The 13,415-nt window shown below is 41.2% G+C and overlaps 2 protein-coding genes across 2 annotated transcripts in view; one reads left to right on the forward strand and one right to left on the reverse strand.

Moving 5' to 3' along the window:
• Positions 1-6,070, forward strand: part of LOC107090127 (NIPA-like protein 2) — a 59,798-nt gene extending 53,728 nt beyond the window's left edge. Inside the window, exons 8-10 of the mRNA XM_015383328.1 lie at positions 5,185-5,248; positions 5,334-5,431; positions 5,557-6,070. Of these exons, the coding sequence (XP_015238814.1) occupies positions 5,185-5,248; positions 5,334-5,431; positions 5,557-5,663 (269 nt within the window). The 3' untranslated portion in view covers positions 5,664-6,070. The remainder of the gene's footprint in view (positions 1-5,184; positions 5,249-5,333; positions 5,432-5,556) is intronic.
• A 1,317-nt stretch (positions 6,071-7,387) lies between these two features.
• Positions 7,388-13,415, reverse strand: part of pop1 (POP1 homolog, ribonuclease P/MRP subunit) — a 15,591-nt gene continuing 9,563 nt past the window's right edge. Inside the window, exons 14-16 of the mRNA XM_015383314.1 lie at positions 12,286-12,440; positions 10,354-10,581; positions 7,388-8,924 (exon numbers count right to left, since the gene is read on the reverse strand). Coding sequence (XP_015238800.1) covers positions 8,249-8,924; positions 10,354-10,581; positions 12,286-12,440 — 1,059 coding nt within the window. The 3' untranslated portion in view covers positions 7,388-8,248. The remainder of the gene's footprint in view (positions 8,925-10,353; positions 10,582-12,285; positions 12,441-13,415) is intronic.

Genomic DNA, 13,415 nt, shown 5'->3' on the forward strand with positions numbered 1-13,415 from the left:
ACCTATTAAACGAAGTTGAACTGGGAGAGCGTGCCGTTCACAGACACCAGAATGAACGAGTTCACAATAACGTTCATCAGGCAGTAATGCAGTACGTTCAGTTCACGTTCGCCCAAAATATGAACGAGTTCATGAATTTTCATTCAATGAACGCGTTCAGGCACAACACTGACAACAAGGGGTCTTGAGGGGAACTCCAGAGCAGAGTCTGAACATCAATGATTCAGGAACCAGTCCTCAGCGCACAGAGACACGAAATGTAAAAGAGCCAAAGCACAACGAACTGAGCGAGACAGGAGACAGAGCTAGAACTAGGAATCCGAAACGATTAACTCACAGGAACTGTGACTGTCGACTGGACAGTGGCCTAAGCGTACCACAATGGTCTAACACTCTGGCGTCCTTCAGCTGACTGAACTCCTTTTAAGCTCCAGCAGAGCAGCCCCAACGAGCTGCAGGTGCTGGGCCACGCCCACCTGTCCACAACAGCCACTTGTGGAAGAGAATCAGCAGAGCATAGAACACAGAAACCCTTTCCCTCACACCAAGACCTGGAGAAGGTGATTCACGCATTAATTAGTTCTCTGTTGGACTACTGCAACGCTCTCTTCTGTGGCCTCCCACAGTCGTCACTCCAACGGTTACAGTTAGTACAGAATGCAGCAGCTCGTCTCCTCTCTGGCTCATCCAGGCAAACCCACATCACTCCTATCCTCTCCTCCCTGCACTGGCTCCCGCTCCATTTTCAGATTTCTTTCAAAGTTTTAACACTTGTTTTTAAAGCCCTTCATGGTCTCGCACCGCTTTATTTAGCAGGGCTGATCTGCTGATGAAATGGTTCTGGACGTCCCCAGGTCCCGGTATGAACAGTTGGGCGATCGTTCCTTTGTGGTTACCGCACCTAAACTGTGGAACAATCTGCACCTCGGTCTGCGGATTCTCACTGATCTGCATCTTTTTAAATCCAGAATAAAGGATCTTTTTTTTAAACTCGCTTTTAGTACTTAGTTGTTGTTATGCTTATGATTTTTTATTTTTTATTTTTTGCAATGTTTTTATCTTTCTGTGAAGCACCTTGGTCTTCCTGGTGTTGCTGTAAAGTGCTGTATAAATAAACTGATTTGATGTAGTTACTCTACAGCAAATATGTTTACACAGAAAACATTTCTTCAGTACCTTAGATTATGAGTCATTAACAAAGCCAGGTCTGAAAATGTTCAATAAAAAGTCGGTTAAATTAAATGTTTAGGGTCTATAAAATAGAACAATTGATGTTTCCAGCTGAAGCGCTGAAATAATCTTTTATCCACAATTACTGACAAATTGAACAGGTTGATAATTAACAGATGACTGCAGGTTTTCTATGGAGTAAATGTTTCATTATTACTGGAAGCAAAGAACATGTTTTGTAATTGGAAATCTGACAAACATTTCTTAATATTCTATTCTCAATTACGCATTTTTTGCACAAATGCCTATTTGCACTGAACCACTGCAACTTGCACACTGTCTCTTATCCTCTGCACTGTTCACACTTTGACCACTGCTGCACTTTTTGTATAACTCGTGCCATTTGAAATATCAATGCAATGTTCATAAGCTGTATGTAACGCAATTTCGTTCTGTATGCACTCTGTGCATACAAAATGACAAATAAAGAAGTCTAAGTCTAAGTTAACAAAAAAGATTTTCAGACTAACTTTTTTTTCACTGTGCCACTGACCAGCCCTCTTTTCATATTTTATTTTTTCAGTTTTTCAGATAGAATTTTAGGAATTGCATTCTATTCAAATTGAGTTTTACAGATCACCACCAGAGTCGTGGCCAATCCCACAGACTGCCACTCTGGGTCTTTGTGCAAGACCCTTAACCCCAAACTGCTCCCCGGGCGCCGCACAATGGCAGCCCAATGCTCCCCAAGGGCATGGGTTAAATGAAGAAGTAATTTTCTCCAATGTGTGATTAATAAAGTTCAGTTTTATCCATCCATCTATGTCTGCCACGATTATCCATTCTGGGGTCACTAGGGGTGCTGGTGCCTATCTCCAGCTGTCTACAGGCAGGGTACATCCTGGATGGGTCGTCAGTCCATTGCAGGGCAACACAGAGACAAACAACCATTCACGCGCACACTCGCACCTAAGAAGAATATAGAGAAGCGGCAGGTGCACAGTCCAACAACAGTTATGTTTTTGGACTGTGGGAGGAAGCCGGAGTACCCAGAGAGAACCCAAGCATCCTCAGGGAGAACATGCAAACTGCATGCAGAAAGACCCCAGGTCGGGAATCAAACCCAGAACCTTCTTGCTCCAAGGCAGCAGTGCTACCCACTGTGCCACTGACCAGCCCTCTGATTACTTTTATATACTATATTTATATATATGTTATTTTTTTCTTTATTACGCACATCTGAGGGCCTTTCCTTTGAAGGGAGAATCAAAGATAGTCGGGATTGGGGGCTGGTGGTAAATAAATCCTTGCTGCCCCCCAAGCTTATATTACGCTGGTGGAAACCCTGCCTGCCTGTTAAAGGATGAAACTCTCCACTTGTTTTTGACTTCCGTCCAGGCTCGGACGGGTAATCTGTGATATCGGGCATTTGGCCGGTGGGCCGGTCCTAATTTCAACGTGCCTTCGTTTAATCATACCGGCCCCAACACTTAGTCTGCGGCCGAAGCACCTACCTGTGACAATACATAACTCAAGGAGCTCAAGAAGTAATACAATATTAACTACCTATATCATGCATGCAGTATATATAGCCCTTCCTTGTCATCCTTCATCCTTGTGACGATTGGCATATGGTGTAAGTTTCTATTTCTTCAAACTGTAAAATCTTTGCAACAAACTAAATTAAAATAAAGCTAAAATGCTTTCTTTAAAACAGACTACGATGTTCCTCTATAATAAGTGGGCCGGTGTAGATGGAAAAATGCTAGGGCCGAAAATCGTTCCACCGTCTAAATAAACACAGCATTTCTAATACATTATTTTGAGCATAACAACTAACCTTTTAAGAAGTGATCACTGTAAATTCTGCTAGTTGTAGTTGTGTTCCAGGTCTCTCTCATGACAGCCACTGTCTCGCTCGCCTTTCCGGGTATTTAGGAAAGCGATAAAATGAGATGCCGTCCTTTCTTTCTTGTCAGCTGGTACACCAGTATTGGTATTTTAGAGGTAGTATGGTGAAAAAGTACCGTAGTTGCTAGTTGTTTTTTATGTATGTAAGGTTTTGTTTTGCCGTCCAAAGAGGAGGGGTCGCAGGCGTCACCTGATTGGCTGACATCAGCTGTACTATTGGTCTGCATGGATGCTAGCAACATTTTTTTTGGTCAATGTGCGGTTCAAAAGTAGAAATGTGATCTGTGAAACAATTTGAAAACAATGCAATTTGTAAAACTACATTTGAAAACATACAAAAATAAAATAACATATAAATTCTGCAAAAACACATTGAAGAGATTTAATTTTAAGTTAAAATCTGTAAATAAAAAAAAGGAAACATTTTAATTGGATAAAATGAAAATAAAAAATGTGGAAAGTATAAAATAGGCAAAAACATGCAAGAGAAATGAAATATTTTTTAAATTAAAAAACATTCTAAAAAATCTAAGAAAAAAGGTCTGTACTGTTTGCCAACCAGTTGCTAGGTCTTCTAATGCTTAAATGCTCATGACGCTCTGCTCCTGCTGCTCGAAATACTCTGCAGGAGCTCTTGATGCGCCTTTATGCGCTTTAACTATAGACTTTTGTTGTCAGAAAATTTTTATCTCTCTTCTATTATATATTATTTATCCACTTTAGTCACTATAAAAGTTTTCACTCAGTCTGTTTCTCTCTCAAAGCCACACCATTCTCTGCAGGATGGTGCTTGTAGACCAGACATAGCTTCTTCCCATAACAAATCAGATTCTTTCTTGAGGTTTATTCATAACATGTTACTGTTTCTGTAATTTGTTTTGACTCTGACTACTTTCCATTGTTGTGAGTAAGGGGAATGAACGGTGCCCAGATCAGAACAGAGCAGAATGCTGTGCAATAAAGGCTGTATGATGACTGTTCTCTCTTTGAAAAGATATGAATAAATGTGCCGACTGAGTGAAATCCATCCATCTCCGTTTATTTAACTAGGCTGAATAGTTGAATACTTTTTTCCCACTACAACTTTGCATGTAAACCAGCTGCTTCTGTTCAAAGCATGTTCGGTGTGAACTCTGCAGAACAGATAACCCAATCAAACCTTTAACTTAACACTTCAGAAGATATTCAGCAAGCTCAAGTCGCCACCAACTCACAAAGGCTTGTCAGAGTTTCTCCCTCGTTTTGCACATTTTTGGGGCTTTTACCTTCAGTCTGAGACGTAACAAAGAGACGAAGCCATTTCTAAATTCATCCATGTTAAAGGACTTCAACCTTCTATTTTTGCTGCTTTTTTGTCAATAAGAAAACATCCCCAAATTGACGTCCATTCGGTGCTACGTTTGGATTCGCCTGTTTTATGGTGGAGGTTTAGAATTGTGAGATTTGCAGAGAAAGGAGGTGTTAATGGGGTTTGAACTTCTCCGTACGTCCATTTCACCCACTGAACCATCATAATTAATCTATGCAAAGGAAACTGCATTTTATGACCCCTCAAATGCTTTTGACACGTGGGACATATCCTACAACTCTCTGCAAGTGAAATCATTAAAGATAAGTACTAGATGTTCATTTCTGTGCAGCATCATGGGCACAGGTCTGTCACCATAGCGGGGGAAAAGTCACAGCGTGTGTTTGGAGTGACTCTCCTTTAGAAAACAGATTATTTTTCTTGCTATTACTATTGCTGTGTCTGCCCACACAAATAACACACGATTGACTCTGCGGAATAACAAATTGCTTCTGTATTTTATCAGCAGTGGAAGAACATCCGTGGGCGACTTTTGCTCGTAAGATTAGTTTTTTGTCCACTGTGAAGATAATGAATGTTTTGTTTTTAACCTTCTAATATCCAGAGCAGAGAAATGCATGATGAAAACGTTTGTGTCTGCCTTTTGGCAAGTTAATCAGATCCAGAGAGAATGATTTGCTCTGTTTTCTTGGTGCTCTGTGTTGTAATTTATTTTTTTATGTGCAGCAGTCTCCTCCTAACTTCAGTGCTTATGGGGAAATATGGTTCAACCTTTTTATTTTTTTCTGTTGCAGGGATAATATTCTACCAGGAATTTGAAGGCTTGGCGTTACTGAATATTTTCATGTTCTTATTCGGGTAAGTTCTGCAAACATCACTAATCATTGGGTCTTAAACGACGCCACCAAACGCTAGTGCTCATCCTCCTGAAACTCTCCTCCAGCTGTCTTCTCTCCTTTGTCGGGGTTTTCCTGATAGCCCAAAACAGACCAAAGATAAAGCAACAAGACCGCACTTTCATCCCCATGGATAGGATTCCTGGTAAGTTATTTTTTTATTTAATCATTGTATTGCCTAACAGGCCAGACAGAACCTGGATGAGTTTAGCAGCAGTGACCCTGGCTGCGGGGTCCCCATCTAATGAGCTGCGCCGTCCATGTTCACAGGGAGGAGGAGCACAGACAAAGTGCAGCCCGAGGCAAAGAGCCAAACATACGGATCGCTGGCAGCCAAACTTATGTGCAACAGAGCCGACCAAACAGACGATTCATAGGAACCATCTCCATCTGTCGGGACTGCTGCTGTACTCCATTAGAGAGTCTGTGTGCAGCTTTTCCAGGGTTCAACCAAATCTGTTATTAAAAGCAGCAAAGAGAAGGAGTTAGTCCTTAAAAAGAAGTTTTTCTGCCTTAAAATGTGTTCCCTTATTGTCTTTTGGCTGCATTGAGATAAAACAAGTGATGCATTTCTCTCAGTTCAACAGATTTTTGTCAGGTAAATAAACTAAACAGTTTTCTGTGGACAGGTGCTAAATATGTTTTATTAGTCTGAGGTTATGGTATACATCAAAATAAGTGCACTACTGCCCCCTAAAGGTGGGAAAAGGAATCCTGACTTCCCCCCTTTACTGTTCAACCTCAATCATCTGATGTAAATTTATCCAATTATTAAAAAAGGAAAAGTCAGCACCAAAGCGTAGTTTTCTTCCTTCCTCTCTAGTGTACTGTTAATACTCTGCCATGTGTTTAAATTCACCAGTATGCCATACATACTGAGGTGCGTCTCCCACTTCTTTTCATAACTGCTGCTTGAAGCACAAGCGTGCCGCTTCCTCGCCCATCTTCACCTCGGATAAACCTCACACTGCACGCTTGGCTGAACTGCTACCAAACTGTGGTGTTGCCAAGCAACAAAAACTCTTATCTGCCACCTACACATTATGGGATATGTGGGAAACCACAGTTCATGCTAGAGGAACTATAAGAAGATTCAAAGTTGAAGTGTCTGTAGTTGGATGCATGTGGAGAGCTTTGCAGGAGTGTCGGCAGGAGAGAAGGTAAAAGGCTGAATGTTAAACAAAAGTCATTTCTCGGTTCAGCAACTTTTGAGCAAAATTAATTACATCTTGCTGCAAATTCTCCCTTTAATCAAGGTCTAGACCCTGATAGGGCCCCTCTATCCATATAATTGTGCAGCTCTGCCTGTGTCCCAGGGTTAATATTTCTTTCTAGACCTGGTGGTGAAAATGCATCGACTGGAGTGACTATATAGAGGCGCGTTCAGGGGGGATGTGTTGTAAAAAGGTGTGACAGGCACGTTTTTAGTGATGCTCCAGGCATGGTTATGACAACGCACTGAAGTTGGAAAATCTGAACTTTTGTGTTTTGTCACAACAACCAATCAGGGACTTGATGTGGCGTCGGGAGGAAGGAGCAGGGTGGAGACAAATGATAAAAAAATAATATTTACCGGATGATGTAAGGAATGTTCAGTTTTCACCACAGAGACGCGCTCACATGTAGGTTGCAGAGTCGCTTCGGACCTTCCACAGCAGCTCTTCATTTCAGAACCAGTTAATGTTTTAGTAAATATTGAAGATTTTAAGCATTTTGACTTTTTTACTGAATAACTGCTTTGAGTTTGTGGATGAGAATCACCTTGAGGGGTACCAGTAATTCATTTTAATCAGCATCCATTGATTGCTAACATCCAATTTTGACCTTCAGTTTTTATCAAGATTTTGTTTTGAAAAAAGATGGAAAATATGAAACAATACATGTTTTAACTGCATGAGATAGAAGCTTTTGCAGAGGTAGATAACATTATTGGGTAAGATCACTTTCACTATGTATCTACAGATAAGAGGTCTAGAAATCAACATAATAGATACGACCAATCAATCTGTGCAATCCTAATGTTTTTTAAACCTAAAAAATAAGATGGTGGATCGTTAAAAATAAAGACATTTTATTAAGTATATATATCAAAACTGTCTAACCAAAAACTCACATTTACAGTTCAAAGGATGTTTTATTTAGCTTTACTGAGGCTGCAGACCCGTCATAGTGAAACGTCATTGCTACAAGTATCTCATCAAAAATACATCCAGAGAACATGTAGAGTGGTGCAGAATAAAATCCCTGCATAAAATATGATTGTTTTAATACATTTTGACGGGTCCAAAATACATAAATATTTCCTCCTGGTTACAATGAAAACAAGAAAAGATTCTGCACCAAAAGGAATAGTACGGTAGGTTGGAGTCGTGTCAGATGGAGCACGGAGTTATCAGATCCTGGTAGCTTCATGATGGAGCTCAGGAGGGGCTTCAACTCTGTTACATTTCTCAGATTAAACCAAAAAAAGGATGAAGTTTTGAAGATTTGGTACATTTCCCTTTCATACAACCAGAGCAGCTTCTGCTGCACATCTTCACACAATTTTTCTTTTTGCATAACATTTAGAAGTCCTGATGCTTTCCATGTTAAATGTTTAATGGTTTAGTAACTTTATGAGATTGTTTCCTTTATTCACTTGTTATTCTAACAAAAAGCTCTTCACTGCATTTGTGTATCTTCAAGTAAAAAAATAAAACTCAATACTGCAGCAATAAGAGCAAAAAAATAACATTCCTTCCTAAATGAGATGAAAGTTACTGAAACATGCTAAGAAAATCATAAAAATAAATCTTCACAAGCAAGCATTTCTAATTAGTGGAAATTAACGGTGCTTAGTTTATAACTTAAAGATTGGAGCCTTCGATGGGGTGCTTTTTATCTTCAGCCAGAGGCACAGGGATTATGACGGGTTGTTTTCAGTTTTTTTTTTTGTCCCATTCTGTGTAGGTCCCGTTAAAAGTCAGACGTCGATGTTGAGTTTAACCCAGCGGTAATGCAGGGAGGAGGGGTTACGCAGCAGCAGCTTCCCTCGGTGCTCCACCGGCTGCTTCAGGAGCGTATCGAGTAGCCCTGAAATGCTGACGAACCCCAGAGCCTCCCCACAGCCCACAGACAGAGAGAAGTCCCCCTGAGTGACCCAGCCCAGCGTCACCCGGGAGCAGTGAGACGTGACGCTGGGCAGCGGGTCGGGCCAAACCCCCAAGACCAGACCAGAGGAAGAGTGCGGGTCTTTGGATGGGTTTGGGTCTGACGCAGGGGTTATGTCTGATACTTCACGCTCATCAGAGGGGGGAAGCGATGTAGCGGCTTCCTTTGAGCTCTTCTTCTTGCTCTTAATCCTGCATTTAAGGTGGTCTTTATGAGGGGGCTCCTGGGGGCCGCTGCTCAATAGTTTTTTTCCAAACAGCTTCAGGTCCTCCGCAGTCGGAGCGCAGACCATGGCGTGGGGTTCTGGTTTCCCTTTGGACAGCAGCGTCAGGCGCACCCACACCAGACTCATTCTGTGGGCGGAGCAGAACGACGTCACGGCTGCGGGGGTGAGAGGCGGCGCCTCCGCAGCCCCGCGGCACGGCCTCTGTCCCTTCGACGTCGTGGGTCTGCACCAGCCAGAGAGAAGCCTCAGGGACCTCCTGTTCCTGGAAAACCCCAAAATAAGCAGAATCTATTTAGAACACCAACAGGTGGGTAATATTCTGGGTCAGGTTCACTGGGCTCATCATCAGGTGCCCTGAGATGGATCCACATTTTATAATTTATGAGGCAGAAAACAAAAAATATGCAGCCGATGGTAAAAATCTGCCTGATTTATCCTCACAAAGTCGCTGACATTACTCACAGTTTATGAGCTGCTTTAATGAGGATTAATGATCCGCTTTCCATCTATTAATCCCTGTGAGCTATGGCAGCAATTTAAGGCTGGATGCGTTTTCTCATCTCCAATATGATGATGAAAGCCAGGCAGACGGGGGAAGCAGCATGCATCAAGCCTGTCAAAACCTGAGCTGATGTTTTAGAACTAAAATATAAAATCCCTCAAGTTGGAGGCTCCAAAAACACAGAACCTTTATATTTATGTTTTTAAACCCTTTGAACTATTTCTGATTTCTCATGTTTCAAATAAAATATTTTCTGGTTGTCTGCTAACAATGATGAAGAATTAAAGACTTAATCTGATTTATGTCTGGGCTTTAAAGATAAAGTCAGGATATATGAAAAAAGATCCAGCTGATTATGAACAAATACTGTTATATACTGTAGATTCTGACCTGATATCGTTTTATTGTCCTTTTTGAGCCTAAATAGAACCTCAGCATCGGAGACGATGGGCTACATAAACGGACGTGGCGCCATCTACAGGCAGTACCACTCAACTACCAGGAAGCCAGATGGCCATTAATGCAGCTACTAAATAAGTCCCGACTGGGCCCACTGTGCTGCGACGCCTCTATTTCATCATTCTATCTCTATTCTTCCACTCTGCAGAATCTGTTAGTTTAATCTCTAACGTTCTGCTCTCTCTGCTTTGTCTCATAGTAGCTTCATCTGGTCTGTTCCTGTTTGGCTGTGACTCCATCCTGGACAGAAATATCAGCTGTGCTGCTGCCATCAACACATTTGCTTATAGATGTTGGAGATCGGCCTGTTTTTCAGTGTAGTCCTGTTTCTCTGACTGTGACTGGCTGGATGTGCTCTCTTCATCCTCTTACATGGGAGCTGGCTCGGTGCTCGTCTGCCTGGCTGTGTGTTTCCTGGACAGGGCCGCCTTTTACAGTTACTTTTTGTGTCTCTGCTTCTGTCTCCTTGAACCCCAGTCGGCCTCAGCAGATGGCCGCTCACACTGAGCCTGGTTCTGCTGGAGGTTTCTTCCTGTTAAAATTGAGATTTTCCTCTCCACTGTCACTACAAGCATGCTTAGTGTGACGGACTGCTGACGAGTCAATAAGCTGAATTAAATGTTTATGTTTCCTTCCTAATTTCACAGTTCTCCGTTACTTTGTGTCCGTGTGTTATATGAATCCCCAAAAAGAGATGCGTGGAAGTTTATGTTAGAACAAACAGAATTACCTCAGAATGTAGAAGCAGCTCGGACGATAAGTTGGAGCTGTATTTTGCTGTGATGCCACTTCTTCTGTCACGACATCGGTTTTTGCTGCACTTTGCTCATCTCCTTTCCCCTCTGCTCCTTCTTCCCTCATCAGCAGCTCCCACTCCTCTGCCAGCTGTTGCCAAGGGCAACGAAAAGGAGCCAGGCAGCCATGTTTAATGTAATTGGCCCTCTTGGCTGGCGGACGCCTTTGGGGGTGAAATAGGTTAAAAGGTCATGTCAAACTGTGAGGAAACCCTGCCAGGTTGGGTTAAACGTCATTACTGTTGATTGCATCTCAGCATTTTCTGCATCTCAGCGACTAGAGAGAGATCTGCTCCATGTAGATAACCTGGATCAGAGCTTTAACCCGTTTTACATCTTTATAAAGATGCTGACATAAAGTTATTTAAAGCAGTACATACAGAAAGTTTTCAGTGCTGCACTTTTTGCTCCATCAGCTTTATTCCAAATGGTTTTTAATTTATCTTTTCCCTCTAAATCGTTCATAAAACCCCATTATGTGCATTTGAATTTTTTTTGTGTGCCAATTTTATAAAAAGAAAAACAACAAGCTAATTTAACTTTGTTGATCCACCTTTGGCAGCAAATCAGGCCTCTTTGAATCTGATTCTGCAAACTGAGCTCTCCTGTCTTTAGACGGTTTGACCCACTCTTTTCATTTGCAGCATCAGGTCAGATTTTAGACATCTGAGCAGCCATTTTTTTTTTAAATCTCTCCAGATGTGTGATTGACTCGGGCTTAGTCACTCCAGGTCATTCTGAGTGGTTCTGATCCAGTCCTTTAAGATTTGTGCATTAGTTTTGTTGTTTCTTTGAATTAAAATAGACTAAACTAAACCAGATACTTCAGAGCCATCTGTGGAGAGTTTGACCACCTACTCCAAGAGCTGCAGGCTAATGAGGGTCGATTCAGAGCTATTTCTGTCTCACCTGAGCCCAGTTTGACAAACTGCCACCCTGCATCGGTCCCCAGTTATCCTAACAGTCCTGATGTGCTTCAACCATAGACTTTGAACATAAACTGGCTGCTTATGCTGCTCAAAATGTGTTTTGATGTGACCAAAGCATTACAGCTGCTAAACGTATTTAGTGGCCTGAATTTCAGCATAGCTGAAAATACGCTGGCGAGGACCCTGACATGATTCCTGATATTCAGAGTGTTTGGTTTTTCGCTGTCTTAGTCCAGATGCAGGCTCCTTTTGCCTCCATGAGCCCACAAGCTAACAGCAGCTAGCATACTTTTTCATCACAACTTTAGGGGTGATATCTAGAGCTCCCCCTACAGGTTCGTTGGGGTGGCTTAAATATGTATGTTTCCAGTTTAAAAAAAAACAAACAACAAAAACCTGTAATTGCGCTCTATAGTCCAGATAATATGGTAGACAGGTGTGTTTTTCCTAATCGTGTCCAATCATGAATTTACCTCAGATGTTTCTCCACTGAAGCTACAGAAACATCTCAGTGATGATCAGTGGACACAGCTTTACACTGGATGTAAATATTTAGTTACATAAAAGTTCTTAGTTTTCTATTTGAAGGATCTTAAAACCTCTCATGTTGCCGTAAAAGGACAGTATTTGGAAAAGTTTTAACAGAGTTTTAATCAGTAAATGTGGAAAAGGTGCAGCACTGAATAGTTTTTGTTTTACTGATTCTAGATACAAACACTCTAGAGACTTACTAAAATATTCTAATTTAGTTATTTTCTGTTGGACATCATTAAAAAGACAAAGACAAGATCAAGGCAAGAAAATGACGGAATATCTTTACAGTTTTCATATTGTTTATGTCAGATTAATATTGAAACCTCAACAAAACCTCACAGAACAAGATCTCCCTAAAAACCACAGTAATATATAAAGACATTAAGGACTCAATTTTAGGCTAACCTTTTAAATCTGTCCAGCAGCTCGGCCTCCTGCTCCTCCTGGAAGCGGGCTCCTGCAGGGCAGTCCGGATAGTCATGGGGAAAATGGGGAGCAGCTTTGTTTTGAGAGTGTTTCAGACTCATGTGCAGCCCAGCTACACGGACCCCTCTGTAGACCTGCAGGGAACAAGAGAGTCAGAAAACAAAAGGATTGAGGTAACATTTAACAAATACAGCCGTCCTAAAGCACACATGGCAAATTAAAGACTAATTGTTACTATTCCTCTAACAGATGGTCTGCCGTGACCACAGCCATCTTTTTCAGCTTCCTCAACTTTTTTTTTTTCAGAACCTGACTCAGCAGTATTAACACCCTCAACATGACGTCCTTTTGTTTTTACTATGAAATCACCAGATGATCAGACCAGACATGTTCACAAGTCATTTTTTGCAAGTCCAAGTCAAGTCTCAAGTCTTGAGAAGGCCTGTCGCAATAATCAATTAATCGCACAAAAAATTCTAATCACTTGATTCATTTAAAAAAGTGCAATAATTTTCATGCTTGCTTGTTTCTCCTTGTGTTTTCATCTCCGTCACTGAGACGGTATAGCTTAAAGGTCGCTAATATATCTATGGAATTATCATTATCTTGAACTGCTAAATGAAAAATACAATAAAAAAAAGCACACGCAAAATTTTTTTCCAGATACATTTTGCATTTTATTACAGTATTTACCTGACATTTGTGGTTACAACTTTTTTTAGTTTTAGCAATACATGTCTGCTCTTTTATTGAAAATGAGGACTGTGGGAAAAAAAACAATCACAATCCTGCCGTCCACGTACTGTTGCGTCAGTGACATCAGTGTGTTGCACAGGGAAAAATATGGTTTATGGTTTTATTTCATTTAAATGTTAGTTGTATGCTTTGCATGTTTGGAGAGGAAGATATGATTTGTTTTTCTTTGTATTTTCTTCTTGAGCTTTGTATGTTTTGATGTTTCTTTTTTATATGATTGTTTTCCTTTATTTTAGACTTTTGAATTTTTCCTGCATGTTGGGTTGTTTTGGTTTGTTTTTCCCTTGTGACAATCCATGCGCACTGGACTGAAGTAGCCTAGTTGTCTGAGGAGGCGGAGTGCATTAATTGCG

This window comes from Cyprinodon variegatus, unplaced genomic scaffold (genome assembly GCF_000732505.1).
Source record: "Cyprinodon variegatus isolate N-32 unplaced genomic scaffold, C_variegatus-1.0 Scaffold282, whole genome shotgun sequence".
In the NCBI taxonomy this organism is placed as follows: domain Eukaryota; kingdom Metazoa; phylum Chordata; class Actinopteri; order Cyprinodontiformes; family Cyprinodontidae; genus Cyprinodon; species Cyprinodon variegatus.